Here is a 16,860-nt window from a genome sequence, read left to right as displayed (position 1 = left end):
CATTTAAAGAATCCAAACAGCCCTCATCGCGTCTGATGCTTCAACACATCTGAGACATTTCACTCAGGTAGGAACCTTCCTGCCCTCAGAGTCCAAGTCAAAACTGAGTCCTCAGCAAGGAGCACAGCCTTACTCCTCTGGCTCCGTGTGTGTGTGTGTGTGTGGGAGTTACCCCTCATAATTGGTGCTACACCTGCTACACCCAGAAGTCTGAACCACACCCACCTACCACAGCATCTAAAACCAGGACCCCCTCTCTCTCTCACATCAGTGTTTCTGTGCAGTGGAAAACAGCACATTTTATTTAATGTGAGAGAGTTCATTCAGAACATTTTCTGTATGCAATGATAACCTGTGTGTTTTGGTTTCCATGATATCTATGTGAGCTCACTGTGTGAGTGGTTTATTCACCTTGTATCAGGATGCATGTATGCTGCTGCTGTCAAGGTACAATAACAAACCACCTCACTGTTGGTTTAACATTTGACACAAAGCTTTAACATTGTTCCTTGGTGTACTCATTGTTGAACAGAACAGGGGATCACTGTTAGAAATAACCACATTCAGCTCATTATGAAGATTTTATTTGGAAACTGAAGAACATCTGTTTTAAAAAAAGAAAAATCTCTTCACAATCCTCTTACATGATTGGAACAAAGTACCGAGTGATGGCAGAGCAGTTTCATATAAAGCAATAAGGATCAGCAGTGATTTAAAAACAATGATTAAAAAGCTGTTTTCATTATAAAATGTTCAGCTCAAAAGAATAAGACCATAACTATGAAGGCAAGAAAGATGCATGTTCCTAAGTATGACGAAGGATTAGTATGACAAGAATGAAGCAGTAATGTACAGACCTTACAGACTCAGATTACACAATGGATTCAAAATCCAGACACCTATGACTCTGTGGTGCTGATGTGCTAAAAAATGTCCCTTTTTAATGAAATTCATAATAAAGAATAATTTCAGAAGATGCTCCACGTTCTTCATTTAAGAGGCGGCTGCGAGCTCCTCTTCTGATCCATCACTTTAAAATATCTAAGGCTAAACAGCCTAAATTATGACTTCTAAAAAAATCATTTATGATTTTATTCAAATAATATTACAACTTTATTCTATTATATTACGTCTTTATTCTGGTTATATAAGGACTTCATTCTGGTTTTATTAGGCGTTCATTATGGTTATATAGGACATTATTCTGGTTATATTGGGAACTTATTCTGGTTACATTGGGACTTCATTCTGGTTGTAATTCAACTTTATTCAAGTTAAATTTTGATTTAATTCTGGTTATATAAAAACTTCATGCTGGTTGTATTAGGACTTTATTCTAGTTTTATTAGGACTTTGTTCTGGTTTTATCACAACTTCATTCTTGATATATTATGACTTTATTCTGGTTACATTAAGACAGTATTCTGGTTGTATTAGGACTTTATTCTGTTTATATAAGGACTTTATTCTGGCTGTATTGTGACTTAATTCTAGTTATATCAGGACATTATTCTGGTTTTATCACAACTTCATTCCTGATATATTAAGAATTTATTCTAGTTAAATTGTGACTTTATTCTGGTTCAATCACTACATTATTCTTAATATATTCAGTATTTATCCTGGTTATGTTACGACTTCATTCTTGATATATTAGGAATTTATTCTGGTTACATTGTGACTTTATTCTGGTTGAATCAGGACTTTAGTCTAAAAATCTACTTTTTGTTTCCTATTGAGTGTTACTTTAACTGTCATATTCTGTGAGTTTTTAGGCAAAACAACAAAACAAAAAAATATAATACCTGTATCTACATTTGAAAAAAGTGTTATTTTAAATTGATGGGGAAAAGGATGACAACAAATCATATGAGGCAGTTTCTAAAATGTGCAGTTAGAACACAATATTATTTTTGAGATATGTTATTTACTCGAATATTTATAGAAAATTCTGCTGCTTTAAAAAATATTCCTTAAAATGACTTTTCGTCCCTTTTGAGTCCCAATGTGGTGTTCAATCCAGAGCTTTTCTAAACACCCTTCGGGCATCGTCAGCGAGCACGTTGAGGAGAATGTTGAGAGCTTTGTAGGTTGTGAAGCAACTGAACGCCATTGATAATGGGATTCCAAGCATGGGAATGAATCTGTACCCTGTCATTAATTTGACGATGCTCACAGTTTGAAAAAGTGTCTTCAGAACAAGAACAGGAGTTACTTTTTTCACTGTCAGTGATGGAGTGATGGCGCTCCTCAATTCTACATAAGGAACACACGTGTACCTCGATACTCTCCTTAAGGAAGAGGTGTTGAGACCAAAGCCAAATACATATCGCGTGAAAACACCAACCAGCAAGACTAAGTCAAAAGCAATAGAGAGACCATGAACTGGTGCAGCTGCTACAGCTGCAGACAGACCTGCAACATATTTTATCTTTGATTTAAAAGCCTCTTTCTTCCTGTCGATCATCTCCAGGCTGGTATTTGGCATGGCTAACAGGAAGGCGTCCCTCTTGAGTTCAGGAAGTTTTCTCTTCAGGATCTCTGCTAAGAGAGGGAAGTCAAAGAGGTTGGGGTCAATGCTGGACACCAAGAAGACCTGAGGAGACCTGAGACCTTGTTCCTGAAGACCTGCGTCACAAAAGAAAGAAAAACATGCAGTTAAACTTTTTATATGTGTGGAATATTATTGACCTGGTGCGAGGATCAGTGACTGTAAGCAACATTAAGTCTGGTTCTAACAGATTGATTTGCTGAATTTAATCAAACATCTTTTTACAATCTTTAATTTGACAGATTAATATTCCAAATTACATCACATTATTCACACCACACTCACACACTGACAGCAGAGCTGCTGTGTAAAACAGACTGTTCCTTCTTCACTGTTTCTACTGTCACCTACCCTGAATGCAGTTTTCCCTGATTTGTGTCAGAGTCCTTTCTGCATCGAACCCTCTCTGCTTTCCCTCCTTGTCACGAACGTTGTTGTCGATCTTTGAGCGAACATAGTAGAACCTCTTCCCCATCTTCTGAATCTCCTTGGCCAGCTTCACGTCACTTTCTCTGAGGCGATCAGCTGAGATGATGACGAAGAAGTCAAACCTCTCCAGCTCAACCAGCTTCACGTACTCTGCAGCTGGATAATTGGTGGTGCCGACACCAGGTAGATCCCAAAATGTCACGTGGGGATAGTTTGGATGCGAGTACGGTGTGACATCCTCAGTTATCCCTACAGATCCAGTCGGAGCAGCTCTCTCATCCATGTTGTCTACGCCTCTAATGGCGTTAACAAAGGTGGATTTACCAGAGCCGTACTCTCCTGTGACGGCAACATTTAGTGGGAAGTTTTCCTCCATGTCCAAATACTCCTGACTCTGTGCAGCAGCTGAGGCTTGACCTTTACTTACTCCTCTTCCTTCTTGAAAACTGTGAGAAAGAGAGGAGTCATAAAGTCACTGTTATCTCCAGGTGAACATGAAGAAATGTAGAACTACAAAGATTTAACATCCTGCAGAATCAATATACGACAGTATGAGAAATAGAGTGTGGTAGTACAGAAACACATTGAGCTTGACAGTCAGTGATTCAATACTAACTCGGACAATTTAAGGAGGGGGCTGTGAAATGAGAAACAGGAAACTTGTTCTGCACAGCAGGACAGGGGTGAATGGGCGCTTGTATGCACACCTATTACGCTGCATTATAATCAAACACAACAGACCAATGCACCGTACTAATGTGTGCAGGCTGACTCTGTAAAAAGCTGAGCTGTCAGAATAAAGCGTCTACTTAAAGTCTAATGAATCATCATGACCTCTGACCTACTTGTACCTGTTTGTCACTGTGATAAGCAGCTAGAGGACTTGTGCCGAAGATTTGAAGCTACTCACCCTGGAGTCCTGATGTGGGAACAGATGAGAGGAGAGCAGAACACTGGACCAGTCCTTCACTTGTAAGAGTTACATCCAGACTGTTTCTCTTCTTCACCAACAGAGTTCTTTCACAGTCCAGCCCTCTGGGCAGCGACCAATGAGAAGTCTTCTGTTAGTTTAGGAACACTGATTGGTCTTTTGCAAATCAGCTGACTTATAAGAAACAGCTTCAGTTATGAGTAGCAGTTGAAGTTGTACACTCTCACCCTCTACAGGTTACTAAAATCATGACCTTTCTTTTCCATGACTGGAAAAAGAAGTCTCCCTTTCACTGCAGCCTTGTGGTGTTCTAAAACTTGTTTGTTTTTTTGTCTTTTTAAGACACTTTATTGCACAAATTTCTCCCACACCTTCACCCATCAATGACACTTATAATAGTTGACTAATCAGAAGCTTTCTGCTGTGAAATATGTACAATATGTTTATATTTGCAGTAACCGGTTCAGACTGTGAACATTATACTCAATGAAGAAAAGAGAGAGAAAAATGTTTCCTGGAAGAAAAGACGAAAGTTCCTGGAGAAGACAACGGCTTTGTGTGTTTCACATCATTTCATCACAGATCAGTCCTTGTGTCCTTTTAAGATATCATGAATTCAGGAAACCACAGTTGATGTGGTGGCCAGGATAAATAGCATTTACGCTGTCTTCCTCTTAATGAGGAAAAACACTGGAGGTAAAATAAGATGTTAAAACTCAAGATGGGATACCAAATCAGAATAAATAAATAAATAAGATAATAAAACAATCAAAGATTAAACCAGTAAAAGAAAGTAGGATGATACCCTGTAAGTAAATACAGCAAAGTAAAACAGAATAAAATATTAAAATGCTGAAATAATCTATAAAAATCACAAGGTAAGATCTAATTAATGATTAAATAAAAATGAAATAACCCACAATAAATTAATAAATAAATACAAAAATTAACTGAATATAATAGTTTAAATTAAGATAGTATATATTTAAAAAGTGACTAAAATTTAACTAGATAATAAATGTATACAGTAAGACGGAATATGACTAATATAAGACTCAGTTAGACCAAAAGGTATTTTTGGTGGCGTTTCATCAACAATGTCTAAACCAGAAATCCAAAGTTCACTGAAGTTAAGAACCCTTCAGTTGTGTCAACCAATCAGAGGTCCTCAACTAACAGAAGACGTGTAATTAGATCAAATAAACCTGATCTGGTTCTGCATGTTTCTATAATTAAGTTATGGTTGAAAGAATTTGGGTGTGTACAGGTAAGCAGACATTCTTTCAACACAAACAAAGAGATGAGGAAGTTAAATCAAGTGTGAGGAGAGTGTAGCAGAGAGAACATCAGAGAGTCACACAAAGAGATAAACCAGCTTCTACAGATACTCTGTAATAACCCTCCACCACATCAGTTGTGGTTTCATGAAGTCATGATGTCTTCAAAGGACACGAGGAGCGATCTGTGATGAAGTGAACACAAAGTCATTGTCTCTGCAGGGAACTTTCTTCTTTTGTTCTAATATGAGGTCATGGTTTATTAACCTACAGGGTGTGTTCTCAAGTAACCAATCAGTGGTGCTAAACTAACAGAAGACTTCTCATTGGTCACTGCCCAGAGGTCTGGACTCTCTGATGAACTCTGTTTACAGGAGAAATGAAACGCTGTGGGTGTTACTGTCGCAGGTGAAGGACTGGTTCAGTGCTCTGCTCTCCTCTCATCTGTCTCCACATCAGGACTCCAGGGTGAGTAGCTTCAAATCTTCAGCACAAGTCCTCTAGCTGCTTATCACAGTGACAAACAGGTACAGGTAGGTCAGAGGTCATGATGATTCATTAGACTTTAAATAAATGCTTTATTTTGACAGCTCAGCTTTTTACAGAGAGGAGGAATTCATGTCAGCCTGCACACCTTGGTACGGTGCATTGGTCTGTTGTGTTTGATTATAATGCAGCGTAATGTGAAACTTTGAATGGGAGGGGATAAACAGGAAATGTTTCCTGAAGATGATTTGTCTGATGTTATATCTTCTGGTTGATGGTGGTGTCTCATTGTCAGTGGCGCCTGTGTTGATAACATCAGAGTCTTAAATTCACCCTCACCCTGCCTCTTCTTTGAATTATCTGAATCAGTGCTGAATAAATGACTTTTCAGAGTAGCTGGTTACAGATAGATGTGTTGCTGTGCTTCCACATATTAAGATTTTATTCTTCTGTTTCTAAATTAAATTAAATAATTGTAACATTGTTATATATATATTTCCTAGAATAATCTTGACTATAAAACTTTTCTTGTACTCTTAGTTTTAAGGAGGCATCATGGGAAATCTATTTTCTGAAAGCTCAGTTGATGATGAAGTTAAAGAAGCTCTACAGAAGAATGATAAAGCCTCAGCTGCTGCAAAGATCCAGGAGTATTTGGACAAAGAAGAAAACATTCCTCTGACCATTGCCGTCACAGGACAGTCTGGCTCTGGTAAATCCACCTTTGTTAACGCCATTAGAGGATTAATGGATGGTGATGAGGGAGCTGCTCCTACTGATGTTATAGAAACCACCATGGAGGTCACACCGTACCCCCATCCAAACTTTCCCAACGTGACAGTTTGGGATCTTCCTGGTATCGGCACCATGAATTATCCAGCTGACAAGTACCTGAAGAAGGTTGGATTTGAGAAGTTTGACTTCTTCATCATCATCTCAGCTGATCGCTTCACAGAAAATGACGTGAAGCTGGCGAAGGAGATCCAGAAGATGAAGAAGAGGTTCTACTTTGTTCGCTCAAAGATTGATGAGAACATACGTAGTGAGAAAAGAAAAAAGGACTTTAATGAAGAAAGGACCCTCGGACGAATCAGGGAAAACTGCATTCAGGGTAGGTGATGTATCCTAAAGAAGACAGAAAAGAACAAAGTGTCTGTTTTTACTTCAGTGCATACGATGTTCTTCAAACACTAATGCTGTTAGCTGTCTTTAATTTTGTGTTTCAGTTTCTCAGATTACAGAGATCCAATAACTTTCTGTTCACTGTTGACTAACAGCAAATGTGTCTGATAGAACCTGACTTCATGTTTCACTTGGTAACTTCAGGAACTTAAAGCACCAGACTCACAAATATTAACACAATAAACTTATAATTATGTTGCAGAAAGTAATAATCAAGCATCCTAAGTATGACTATAGGGATGAGTTTGGTGTATTATCGTATAATGAAGGTATTTAAAGATGACTAGAAATATGAGACCCTCTTGAAACCACAGACCAGTACTAGATTTTACCTCTAATGGTTCTTCATTGAGGTCACACCCTTATGGAGTGAAAAATTGAGTTGTTAAAAAGCCCTTCAGACTATTTTGTTTCTTTTTGTGACACAGGTCTTCAGATACAAGGTTGCGAGTCTCCTCAGGTCTTCCTGATGTCCAGCAATAAGCTTCACCTCTATGACTTCCCTAAGTTACTGAAGACCCTGGAGGGAGAACTTCCTGAACTCAAGAGGAAAGCCTTCCTGTTAGCCATGCCAAATATCAGCCTGGAGATGATCGACAGGAAGAAAGAGGCTTTTAAATCAAAGATAAAATACATTGCTACTCTCTCTGCAGTTGTAGCAAGTGTACCAGTTCCTGTTCTCTCTATTGCTGTTGATTTAGGCTTGCTGGTTAGTGTTGTCACTCGATATGTATTTGGGTTTGGTCTTGACATCTCCTCACTAAAGAGAATGGCCAACTACAAAAGTGTTCCTTATGAGGAATTGAGGAAAGTCATTGTGTCAACACTGGCAGCAGAAAAAATAACTCCTGATCTTGTTCTGGAGTTATTAATTCAAACTGCAAGCATCGCTGCTTTAATGGCAGCAGAGGAAGGGTGCAGATGCATTCCAGTGCTTGGAATCCCAGCATCAATGGTCCTCTCTTTTACCAGAATCTACAATGCTCTCAACATTTTCCTCAATGTTCTCGCTGAGGATGCACAGAGGGTTCTCCAAAAAGCTCTGGGTTTGAACACCTGAGTGTGATATTGATATTAAAACGGGCATGGAACCCCAGTTTAGGTACGAATTTTCAAGCTGCGATGTATGAAACAAAATTATGAATTAATCATATAACCTTTAGAAAAAAATACTTTTAGTTTGAGCAGCACTTTTTATAGATTGTTCATCAGACGATTCACAGTTGCTTTTTACCATCCTATCTATCTGCAGCTACTTTTCAAATGTAAACATTACTAAACAACTTGAAGCTTAAATCACATGGAGACATGCTTCTTTCTTTTCCTCATAGTCACTCTTGTTTTTATATAAATCATTACCAGGTAAGAGGATTGCTAACGTTAAGAGATTCAGACTTAAGACTGTTCTTAAAGATGTTCTTCGGTTTCAAATAAAATCATGATAAGGAGCTGAATTTGGTTGTTTTGTCTTTGTATGGAACACTTACATATTATCATTATTATTATTATTATGAGTAGTAGTAGTAGTAGCAGTAGTAGTAGTAGTAGTACATCTTCTAATCACGTCCTTCTGAGTGCTTCTGTTTTAAACAGATACGTCAGCTTTGCAAAGATGGTGATGTTTCACGCTCAAGAAAAATGTTGATCTTGAGTCTTTAAATGAAAATCATCAAATTTAACGACTGAATCTTAATATACTTCTGGATTCAATCACCAATATTAGTTTCTTTGAAATGTGAGGGCATCACAAATATATCTAACTTACAGTGTCTCTACTCCTCATCTCAACAAACCAAAGCTTTTAGAGAAAACAACAGGAGTCTTTATGAGAGGAGGATTTAGTAACCTGCTGGGCATATGAGGGTGTGAACCTTCAACTGTTTCTCATAAATGAAGCTGTTTCTTGTAAGTCAGATGCTTTGCAAACAACCAATCAGATGTCCTCAACTAACAGAAGCTGTGTCACTAGATCAAATAAACCTGATCTGGTTCTGCATGTTTCTATAATTAATTCATGGGTGAAAGAATTTGGGTGTGTACAGGTAAGCAGACATTCTTAAGTTTATCTGCAACAGAACGTCAGAGAATCACACAAAGAGATAAACCAGCTTCTACAGATACTCTGTAAAAACCCTCCACCACATCAGCTGTTGTTTCATGAAGTCATGATGTCTTCAAAGGACACAAGGAGCGATCTGTGATGAAGAGAATACAAAGTCATTGTCTCTGCAGGGAACTTTCTTCTTTTGCTATAATATGAGGTTATGGTTTGTTAACTTACAGGGTGTGTCCTCAAGTAACCAATCAGTGTTCCTAAACTAACAGAAGACTTCTCATTGGTCACTGCCCAGAGGTCTGGACTCTCTGATGAACTCTGTTTACAGGAGTAATGAAACGCTGTGAGTGTTACTGTAGCAGGTGAAGGACTGGTTCAGTGTTCTGCTCTCCTCTCATCTGTTCCCACATCAGGACTCCAGGGTGAGTAGCTTCAAATCTTCAGCACAAGTCCTGTAGCTGCTTATCACAGTGACAAACAGGAACAGGTAGGTCCGAGGTCATGATGATTCATTAGACTTTAAATAGACACTTCATTTTGACAGCTCAGCTTTTTACAGAGAGGATGAATCTATGTCCGCCTGCACACATTGGTACGGTGCATTTGTCTGTTGTGTTTGATTATATTGCAGCGTAATGTGAAACTTTGAACAAAACAAGATTGAAGGGAGGCGGGGCGCAGCCCAAAGTGTTTCTAGATGCTTCTTGAAAGTCAGCTGCTTTGCACATGTGGAATCTCACACATAACCAATCAGTGCTCCTGAACCTCCTTCTGTATAAGGGCCAGACTCTCTGACCCTGATCAGACTCTGATCTGACTCTGTCTGCTTCTGTTGAAGGGGAACGACTCGTAGAGTGATCGTTACGTTAAGATCATGAATAACATGTTTATTGATATAGCTTAGCTTTTTGTAGAGAAGATTTGATGTCAGTTTGTAAACCTCAGTACGGTGTATTGATCTGATGTGTTTGATTAAAATGTATTTTCATGTGAAACTCTAAAAGAAGACGACAAATGTCTTTTTTTACTTCTTTGTGAGACTGATGTCAGATTCTGGTTAAAGTGGTGTCTTATGGTCAGTGGTGTGCAGAGGGGCGTCTCATGATGATATCAAAGTCTGAAATCAACCCCACTCTGTTAAACGAGTGTCCTGTTTTTAGCTCCACCCCAGCTCTCTCTCCTATAATTACTTTAGTCCAGAGTATCTGATGATATCTTGATCTGTGACTGTAATGTCACAAACTAAACTATCGTTTATCATGTTGTTAAATTATTATAGAATGGCATTTTTCTTATATTTATCTTATGTTTGATGACTATTCAACTTATCTTTCACTCCAGGTTTAAACAGTCATCATGGAGAATCTCTGTGATCATGAACACTTGCAAGAAGTAGTCAGAGAAGCTCTTCAAAACAATGACCTGGCATCAGCTGCTGCAAAGATCCAGGAGTATTTGGAGAAAGAGAAAAACATTCCTCTGACCATTGCCGTCACAGGACAGTCTGGCGTTGGTAAATCCACCTTTGTGAACGCCATTAGAGGCGTAGATGATGATGATGAGGGAGCTGCTCCAACTGGTGTTGTAGAAACCACCATGGAGGTCACACCGTACCCCCATCCAAACTTTCCTAATGTCACAGTTTGGGATCTTCCTGGTATTGGCACTACGAATTATCCAGCTGCAGAGTACCTGAAGAAGGTTGGATTTGAGAAATTTGACTTCTTCATCATCATCTCAGCTGATCGCTTCACAGAAAATGACGTGAAGCTGGCGAAGGAGATCCAGAAGATGAAGAAGAGGTTCTACTTTGTTCGCTCAAAGATTGATGAGAACATACGTAGTGAGAAAAGAAAAAAGGACTTTAATGAAGAAAGGACCCTCGGACGAATCAGGGAAAACTGCATTCAGGGTAGGTGATGCATCCTAAAGAAGACAGAAAAGAACAAAGTGTCTGTTTTTACTTCAGTGCATACGATGTTCTTCAAACACTAATGCTGTTAGCTGTCTTTAATTTTGTGTTTCAGTTTCTCAGATTACAGAGATCTAATAACTTTCTGTTCACTGTTGACTAACAGCAAATGTGTCTGATAGAACCTGACTTCATGTTTCACTTGGTAACTTCAGGAACTTAAAGCACCAGACTCACAAATATTAACACAATAAACTTATAATTATGTTACAGAAAGTAATAATCAAGCATCCTAAGTATGAATATAGGGATGAGTTTGGTGTATTATCATACAATGAAGGTACTTAAAGATGACTAGAAATATGAGACCCACTTGAAACCACAGACCAGTACTAGATTTTACCTCTAATGGTTCTTTATTGAGGTCACACCCTTATGGAGTGAAAAATTGAGTTGTTAAAAAGCCCTTCAGACTATTTTGTTTCTTTTTGTGACACAGGTCTTCAGATACAAGGTTTCGAGTCTCCTCAGGTCTTCCTGATGTCCAGCTTTGAGCTCCACCTCTATGACTTCCCTAAGTTACTGAAGAACCTGGAGGGAGAACTTCCTGAACTCAAGAGGAAAGCCTTCCTGTTAGCCATGCCAAATATCAGCCTGGAGATGATCGACAGGAAGAAAGAGGCTTTTAAATCAAAGATAAAATACATTGCTGCTCTCTCTGCAGTTGTAGCAAGTGTACCAGTTCCTGTTCTCTCTATTGCTGTTGATTTAGGCTTGCTGGTTAGTGTTGTCACTCGATATGTATTTGGGTTTGGTCTTGACATCTCCTCACTAAAGAGAATGGCCAACTACAAAAGTGTTCCTTATGAGGAATTGAGGAAAGTCATTGTGTCAACACTGGCAGCAGAAAAAATAACTCCTGATCTTGTTCTGGAGTTATTACTTCAAAATGCAATCATCTTTGCTTTAATGACAGCAGAGGAAGCATCCAGATTCATTCTAATTCTTGGAATCCCAGCATCAATGGCCCTCTCTTTTACCAGAATCTACAAAGCTCTCAACATTTTCCTCGATGTTCTCGCTGAGGATGCACAGAGGGTTCTCCAAAAAGCTCTGGGTTTGAACACCTGAGTGTGATATTGATATTGTGACGGGCATGGAACCCCAGTTTAAGCATGATTGTTCAAGCTGCGGTGTATGAAGAAAAATTAGGAATTCATTATATAACCTTTATAAAAATACTTTTAGTTTGATCAGCACTTTTCATAGATTGTTCATCAGACGATTCACAGTTGCTTTTTACCATCCTATCTATCTGCAGCTACTTTTCAAATGTAAACATTATTAAACAACTTGAAGCTTAAATCACATGGAGACATGCTTCTTTCTTTTCCTCATAGTCACTCTTGTTTTTATATAAATCATTACCAGGTAAGAGGATTGCTAACGTTAAGAGATTCAGACTTAAGACTGTTCTTAAAGATGTTCTTCGGTTTCAAATAAAATCATGATAAGGAGCTGAATTTGGTTGTTTTGTCTTTGTATGGAACACTTACATATCATTATTATTATTATTATGAGTAGTAGTAGTAGTAGCAGTAGTAGTAGTAGTAGTACATCTTCTTATCACGTCCTTCTGAGTGCTTCTGTTTTAAACAGATACGTCAGCTTTGCAAAGATGGTGATGTTTCACGCTCAAGAAAAATGTTGATCTTGAGTCTTTAAATGAAAATCATCAAATTTAACGACTGAATCTTAATATACTTCTGGATTCAATCACCAATATTAGTTTCTTTGAAATGTGAGGGCATCACAAATATATCTAACTTACAGTGTCTCTACTCCTCATCTCAACAAACCAAAGCTTTTAGAGAAAACAACAGGAGTCTTTATGAGAGGAGGATTTAGTAACCTGCTGGGCATATGAGGGTGTGAACCTTCAACTGTTTCTCATAAATGAAGCTGTTTCTTGTAAGTCAGATGCTTTGCAAACAACCAATCAGATGTCCTCAACTAACAGAAGACGTGTCACTAGATCAAATAAACCTGATCTGGTTCTGCATGTTTCTATAATTAATTCATGGGTGAAAGAATTTGGGTGTGTACAGGTAAGCAGACATTCTTTAGTTTATCTGCAACAGAACGTCAGAGAATCACACAAAGAGATAAACCAGCTTCTACAGATACTCTGTAAAAACCCTCCACCACATCAGCTGTTGTTTCATGAAGTCATGATGTCTTCAAAGGACACGAGGAGCGATCTGTGATGAAGTGAACACAAAGTCATTGTCTCTGCAGGGAACTTTCTTCTTCTGCTATAATATGAGGTTATGGTTTGTTAACTTACAGGGTGTGTCCTCAAGTAACCAATCAGTGTTCCTAAACTAACAGAAGACTTCTCATTGGTCACTGCCCAGAGGTCTGGACTCTCTGATGAACTCTGTTTACAGGAGTAATGAAACGCTGTGAGTGTTACTGTAGCAGGTGAAGGACTGGTCCAGTGTTCTGCTCTCCTCTCATCTGTTCCCACATCAGGACTCCAGGGTGAGTAGCTTCAAATCTTCAGCAAAAGTCCTCTAGCTGCTTATCACAGTGACAAACAGGAACAGGTAGGTCAGAGGTCATGATGATTCATTAGACTTTAAATAGACACTTCATTTTGACAGCCCAGCCTTTTACAGAGAGGATGAATCTATGTCAGCCTGCACACATTGGTACGGTGCATTTGTCTGTTGTGTTTGATTATATTGCAGCGTAATGTGAAACTTTGAACAAAACAAGACTGAAGGGAGGCGGGGCACAGCCCCAAGTGTTTCTAGATGCTTCTTGAAAGTCAGCTGCTTTGCACATAACCAATCAGTGCTCCTGAACCTCCTTCTGTATAAGGGCCAGACTCTCTGACCCTGATCAGACTCTGATCTGACTCTGTCTGCTTCTGTTGAAGGGGAACGACTCGTAGAGTGATCGTTACGTTAAGATCATGAATAACATGTTTATTTATATAGCTCAGCTTTTTGTAGAGAAGATTTGATGTCAGTTTGTAAACCTCAGTACGGTGTATTGATCTGATGTGTTTGATTAAAATGTATTTTCATGTGAAACTCTAAAAGAAGACGACAAATGTCTTTTTTTACTTCTTTGTGAGACTGATGTCAGATTCTGGTTAAAGTGGTGTCTTATGGTCAGTGGCGTGCAGAGGGGCTTCTCATGATGATATCATATCACCTACATATGAAAATGATCATTCTGAATTAAACTTAAATCCGAAGTGTCTAATTCCTCTATCATGTATACATTTATTCCGCTTCAAATTAATTCCAGTCGTTGTGTGCATGCTCGTTCCCTTGTCCTGTCGCGGTGACGCACATATTCAGGCACATATTTCAGGCTGAGGTAGAGCAGCCGTTGCACTAACCGGCTTTGATTCGCCAAAGTACAGTCATCCGCCTCCCTTCTCCGGTCGTCTAGCTCTCTTCTCCTCCTCAGCTGACGAAAGTGAAGCAGTATGTTTGTGTCGAGCTGCTTATTCAAAACTATAATCAAAATTAAAGTGAAAATTGCAATTATTGTGTGGTCTTCCATGCTGTAACCATAGACTGTAAACATCTGTTCCTGAGAGCTGTTTTGAAGCAAATCGACGGCAGCAGCCATATTGGAAATGCGGAACTCAACCAGAGTGTGGCGTAGTGTGAGCCTCCTAGCCAATATCTATGTGTTCCCGACCGGGAGTCACGTCAGTCATGTCCTTATTTGGGCAAAACTGGTAATCTTAATATCTTCTGAACCGTCACGTTAGAAAAAAATTCACCCCCCGTACAGTGTGTGCCATTAGAGAGATTAGCTTCATAGGGCCAAGCCGTTTTTTGAACCAGGCTGTAAACATGTTTATTAATGCTGCAAAGATCGTCTTTTTCCCATTCATGTCTATGTGGTTTCCGGTGTTTCTGCAGCCAGCTTCAAGCAGATTTTCGATGTATTGCAGTTTATAGCACTTCCATATTGGCTTCATCGTTTGAGAAAGGAAGTTGCCGCTTGGTTGTAACCGAAAATGAAAGAAGCAGGAACTAGAGTCTGTTTTCTTCCAGTAAACGTAAATACGTCACGCCCGCCCCTGTCCAATCAGAACCCTTCCCAACCCCCGGACCTTAAGCGGAATTAAATAAAGACGATTAAATGTGTTTTCCATGTAAACACGAAGGACAATACTTTAATTCAGAATTACTTAATTCTGAATAATTACTTCCAAATTAAAAAACATCATGTAACCGTGACCACTGTCCAACACTAACCCAGACTAAGCCTGGGCTGAGTCCTGAGCTCCATTGTCTCGTAGATTCCTCTGAGCTGCCGTAGACGTCCTCCTGCTGCAGACGTTCTGGACTCCAGCTGATACGGACGTACTGGACTTCAGGGGCAACAGCTTCTACTACTCGTCTCATCACTATCACCTCTCTCTCTTACTCCCCTCTATCTGTCTTTCCAGACCAAACTCAGTCGAGGCATGACGGCTGTCTAACATGAGTCTGGTTCTGCCTGAGGTTTCTGCCCGTTAAAAGGAAGTTTTTCCTCGCCACTGTAACTAGCTAAATACTGCGATGTGCAATGCTCATGATGGATTAAGGTGGGGTCAGACTGAGTCTTACCCTGTCTTGAAGTTGGGTCTCTGTTCATAATTTGACATACAGTTGTGCTCATAAGTTTACATACCCTGGCAGAATTTGTGGGTTTTTTGGCCATTTTTCAGAAAATATGAATGATAAGAGAAAAACTTTTTTTTCACTGAAGCAAAATTTTTATCAAACAACTGTGTTTACTCTTTTTATATCATAAAGGCAACAGAAACTACCCAAGAAACCCTAAATTCTGCCAGGGTATGTAAACTTATGAGCACAACTGTAGAGTGGTCTAGACCTCCTATGTTTGTAAAAGCGTCCTGAGATAACGTTTGTTGTGATTTAGCGCTATACAAATAAAGATTGATTGATTGACTAACCCTTTAAATCATTCAATGAAGTGCTAAAACAACAACTCCCTGCATTATGAAGTTCCTGTTTGCGTTTCCACGGTGACATCGGAAGGGAGTGATGTCATAATAGCGACATGATGTCACAGTCAGCGTGTCCTTTGTGGTGAAAAATACCACAAAAACTTAAACAACAGTTAGAACCAACTTACACAACCACAGTGGACAGGTGACAGCAAAGCAACACCACAACTGTGTTTAAAGTACTACTCTCAGAAAGAGTCACAAGATGTCCAACAGAAAAGAGACGAGCGATGAGAGGCAGCTCAATTGTACGAGAGCTTTAGCCGAGTGTGCTGTGACGCAGACTAGGTCACAGATCAAAAAGTTAGAGCGATTGCAGGATCGAAAAGTGGCCGCCCAAAGACGTCTTGAAACTGCCAATAATATAAGTTTCACTGTACAGGAGAATACACGAAAGAAGATTGAGGAAAAAATTTCAGAATCAAGCGCAGAAAGAGAAAGAGCAAGTCGGTCAAAAGAGCTTTTAAATCTTGAACTTGAGAAGCTGCGTGCCAAAAAAAGGACCCTAAACGACAAGTTGGACAAAAACGAAGAAAACTTAAATAGGTATAAATCATACCGTCACAACATCCACATCTTAACGACCCGGAAGCCAAACGCCGAGTCCAGGCCTGGCGAGGTGCTAGACTTGGCCGAAAACAGCAGCTCTGAACTTGATGGTAGTCGGCCAGAGTACGGACAGAAACTGGAACAATTCTTATTTGATCCAATGCAAGTACTGGAACAGAGCAGGTTGAAAGTCGGTACATATACAGCGATGCTTCAGAGGATCTCGGGAAAAAATAAGGAGCTGAAGGATGTAGATCGGGAGACAAATGGCATGGAAAAGGCTTTTCAAAAGAGGCATAAGGAGATAGTCTCTATAATAGACGATAAGAAATTTAAAATCAAAACAGCAGAAGAATATGCTGCCATCCGCAAATACGAGATCCAGGTCTTTCGGTCAATAGATGACACAGATAAAATGCTTAAGGCTCTGGATGAAGATG

At 39.3% G+C, this 16,860-nt stretch overlaps 3 protein-coding genes across 4 annotated transcripts; 2 read left to right on the top strand and 1 right to left on the bottom strand.

The window, feature by feature from the left end:
- Nucleotides 1-568: 568 nt before the first annotated feature.
- On the bottom strand, nt 569-4,041 carry LOC117806352 (interferon-inducible GTPase 5-like). Its single transcript, XM_034675258.1, has 3 exons — nt 3,891-4,041; nt 2,903-3,426; nt 569-2,628 (listed from the first exon to the last, which is right to left on the bottom strand). The coding sequence occupies exons 2-3, from the start codon at nt 3,354-3,356 to the stop codon at nt 2,015-2,017; spliced, it is 1,068 nt and encodes a 355-aa protein (XP_034531149.1). The 5' UTR covers nt 3,357-3,426; nt 3,891-4,041; the 3' UTR covers nt 569-2,014.
- A 1,509-nt stretch (nt 4,042-5,550) lies between these two features.
- Nucleotides 5,551-8,229, top strand: LOC117806551 (interferon-inducible GTPase 5-like). Of its 2 annotated transcripts, XM_034675498.1 has the most exons (3): nt 5,551-5,656; nt 6,215-6,785; nt 7,285-8,229. In XM_034675498.1, the coding sequence occupies exons 2-3, from the start codon at nt 6,230-6,232 to the stop codon at nt 7,914-7,916; spliced, it is 1,188 nt and encodes a 395-aa protein (XP_034531389.1). In that variant the 5' UTR covers nt 5,551-5,656; nt 6,215-6,229; the 3' UTR covers nt 7,917-8,229. The 2 variants fall into 2 exon arrangements, with proteins under 2 accessions (XP_034531389.1, XP_034531390.1); XM_034675499.1 differs by lacking the exon at nt 5,551-5,656 and having other exon boundaries at nt 6,190-6,785.
- Nucleotides 8,230-10,266: 2,037 nt separating this feature from the next.
- Nucleotides 10,267-12,267, top strand: LOC117806486 (interferon-inducible GTPase 5-like). The gene is made up of 2 exons (XM_034675439.1): nt 10,267-10,824; nt 11,324-12,267. The coding sequence occupies exons 1-2, from the start codon at nt 10,269-10,271 to the stop codon at nt 11,953-11,955; spliced, it is 1,188 nt and encodes a 395-aa protein (XP_034531330.1). The 5' UTR covers nt 10,267-10,268; the 3' UTR covers nt 11,956-12,267.
- Nucleotides 12,268-16,860: the final 4,593 nt, after the last annotated feature.

The sequence above is a fragment of the Notolabrus celidotus genome, chromosome 22 (genome assembly GCF_009762535.1).
Source record: "Notolabrus celidotus isolate fNotCel1 chromosome 22, fNotCel1.pri, whole genome shotgun sequence".
Lineage (NCBI taxonomy): Eukaryota > Metazoa > Chordata > Actinopteri > Labriformes > Labridae > Notolabrus > Notolabrus celidotus.
Note: the sequence above shows the minus strand (reverse complement) of the source record. Positions and strands in the feature narration are given on the sequence as shown.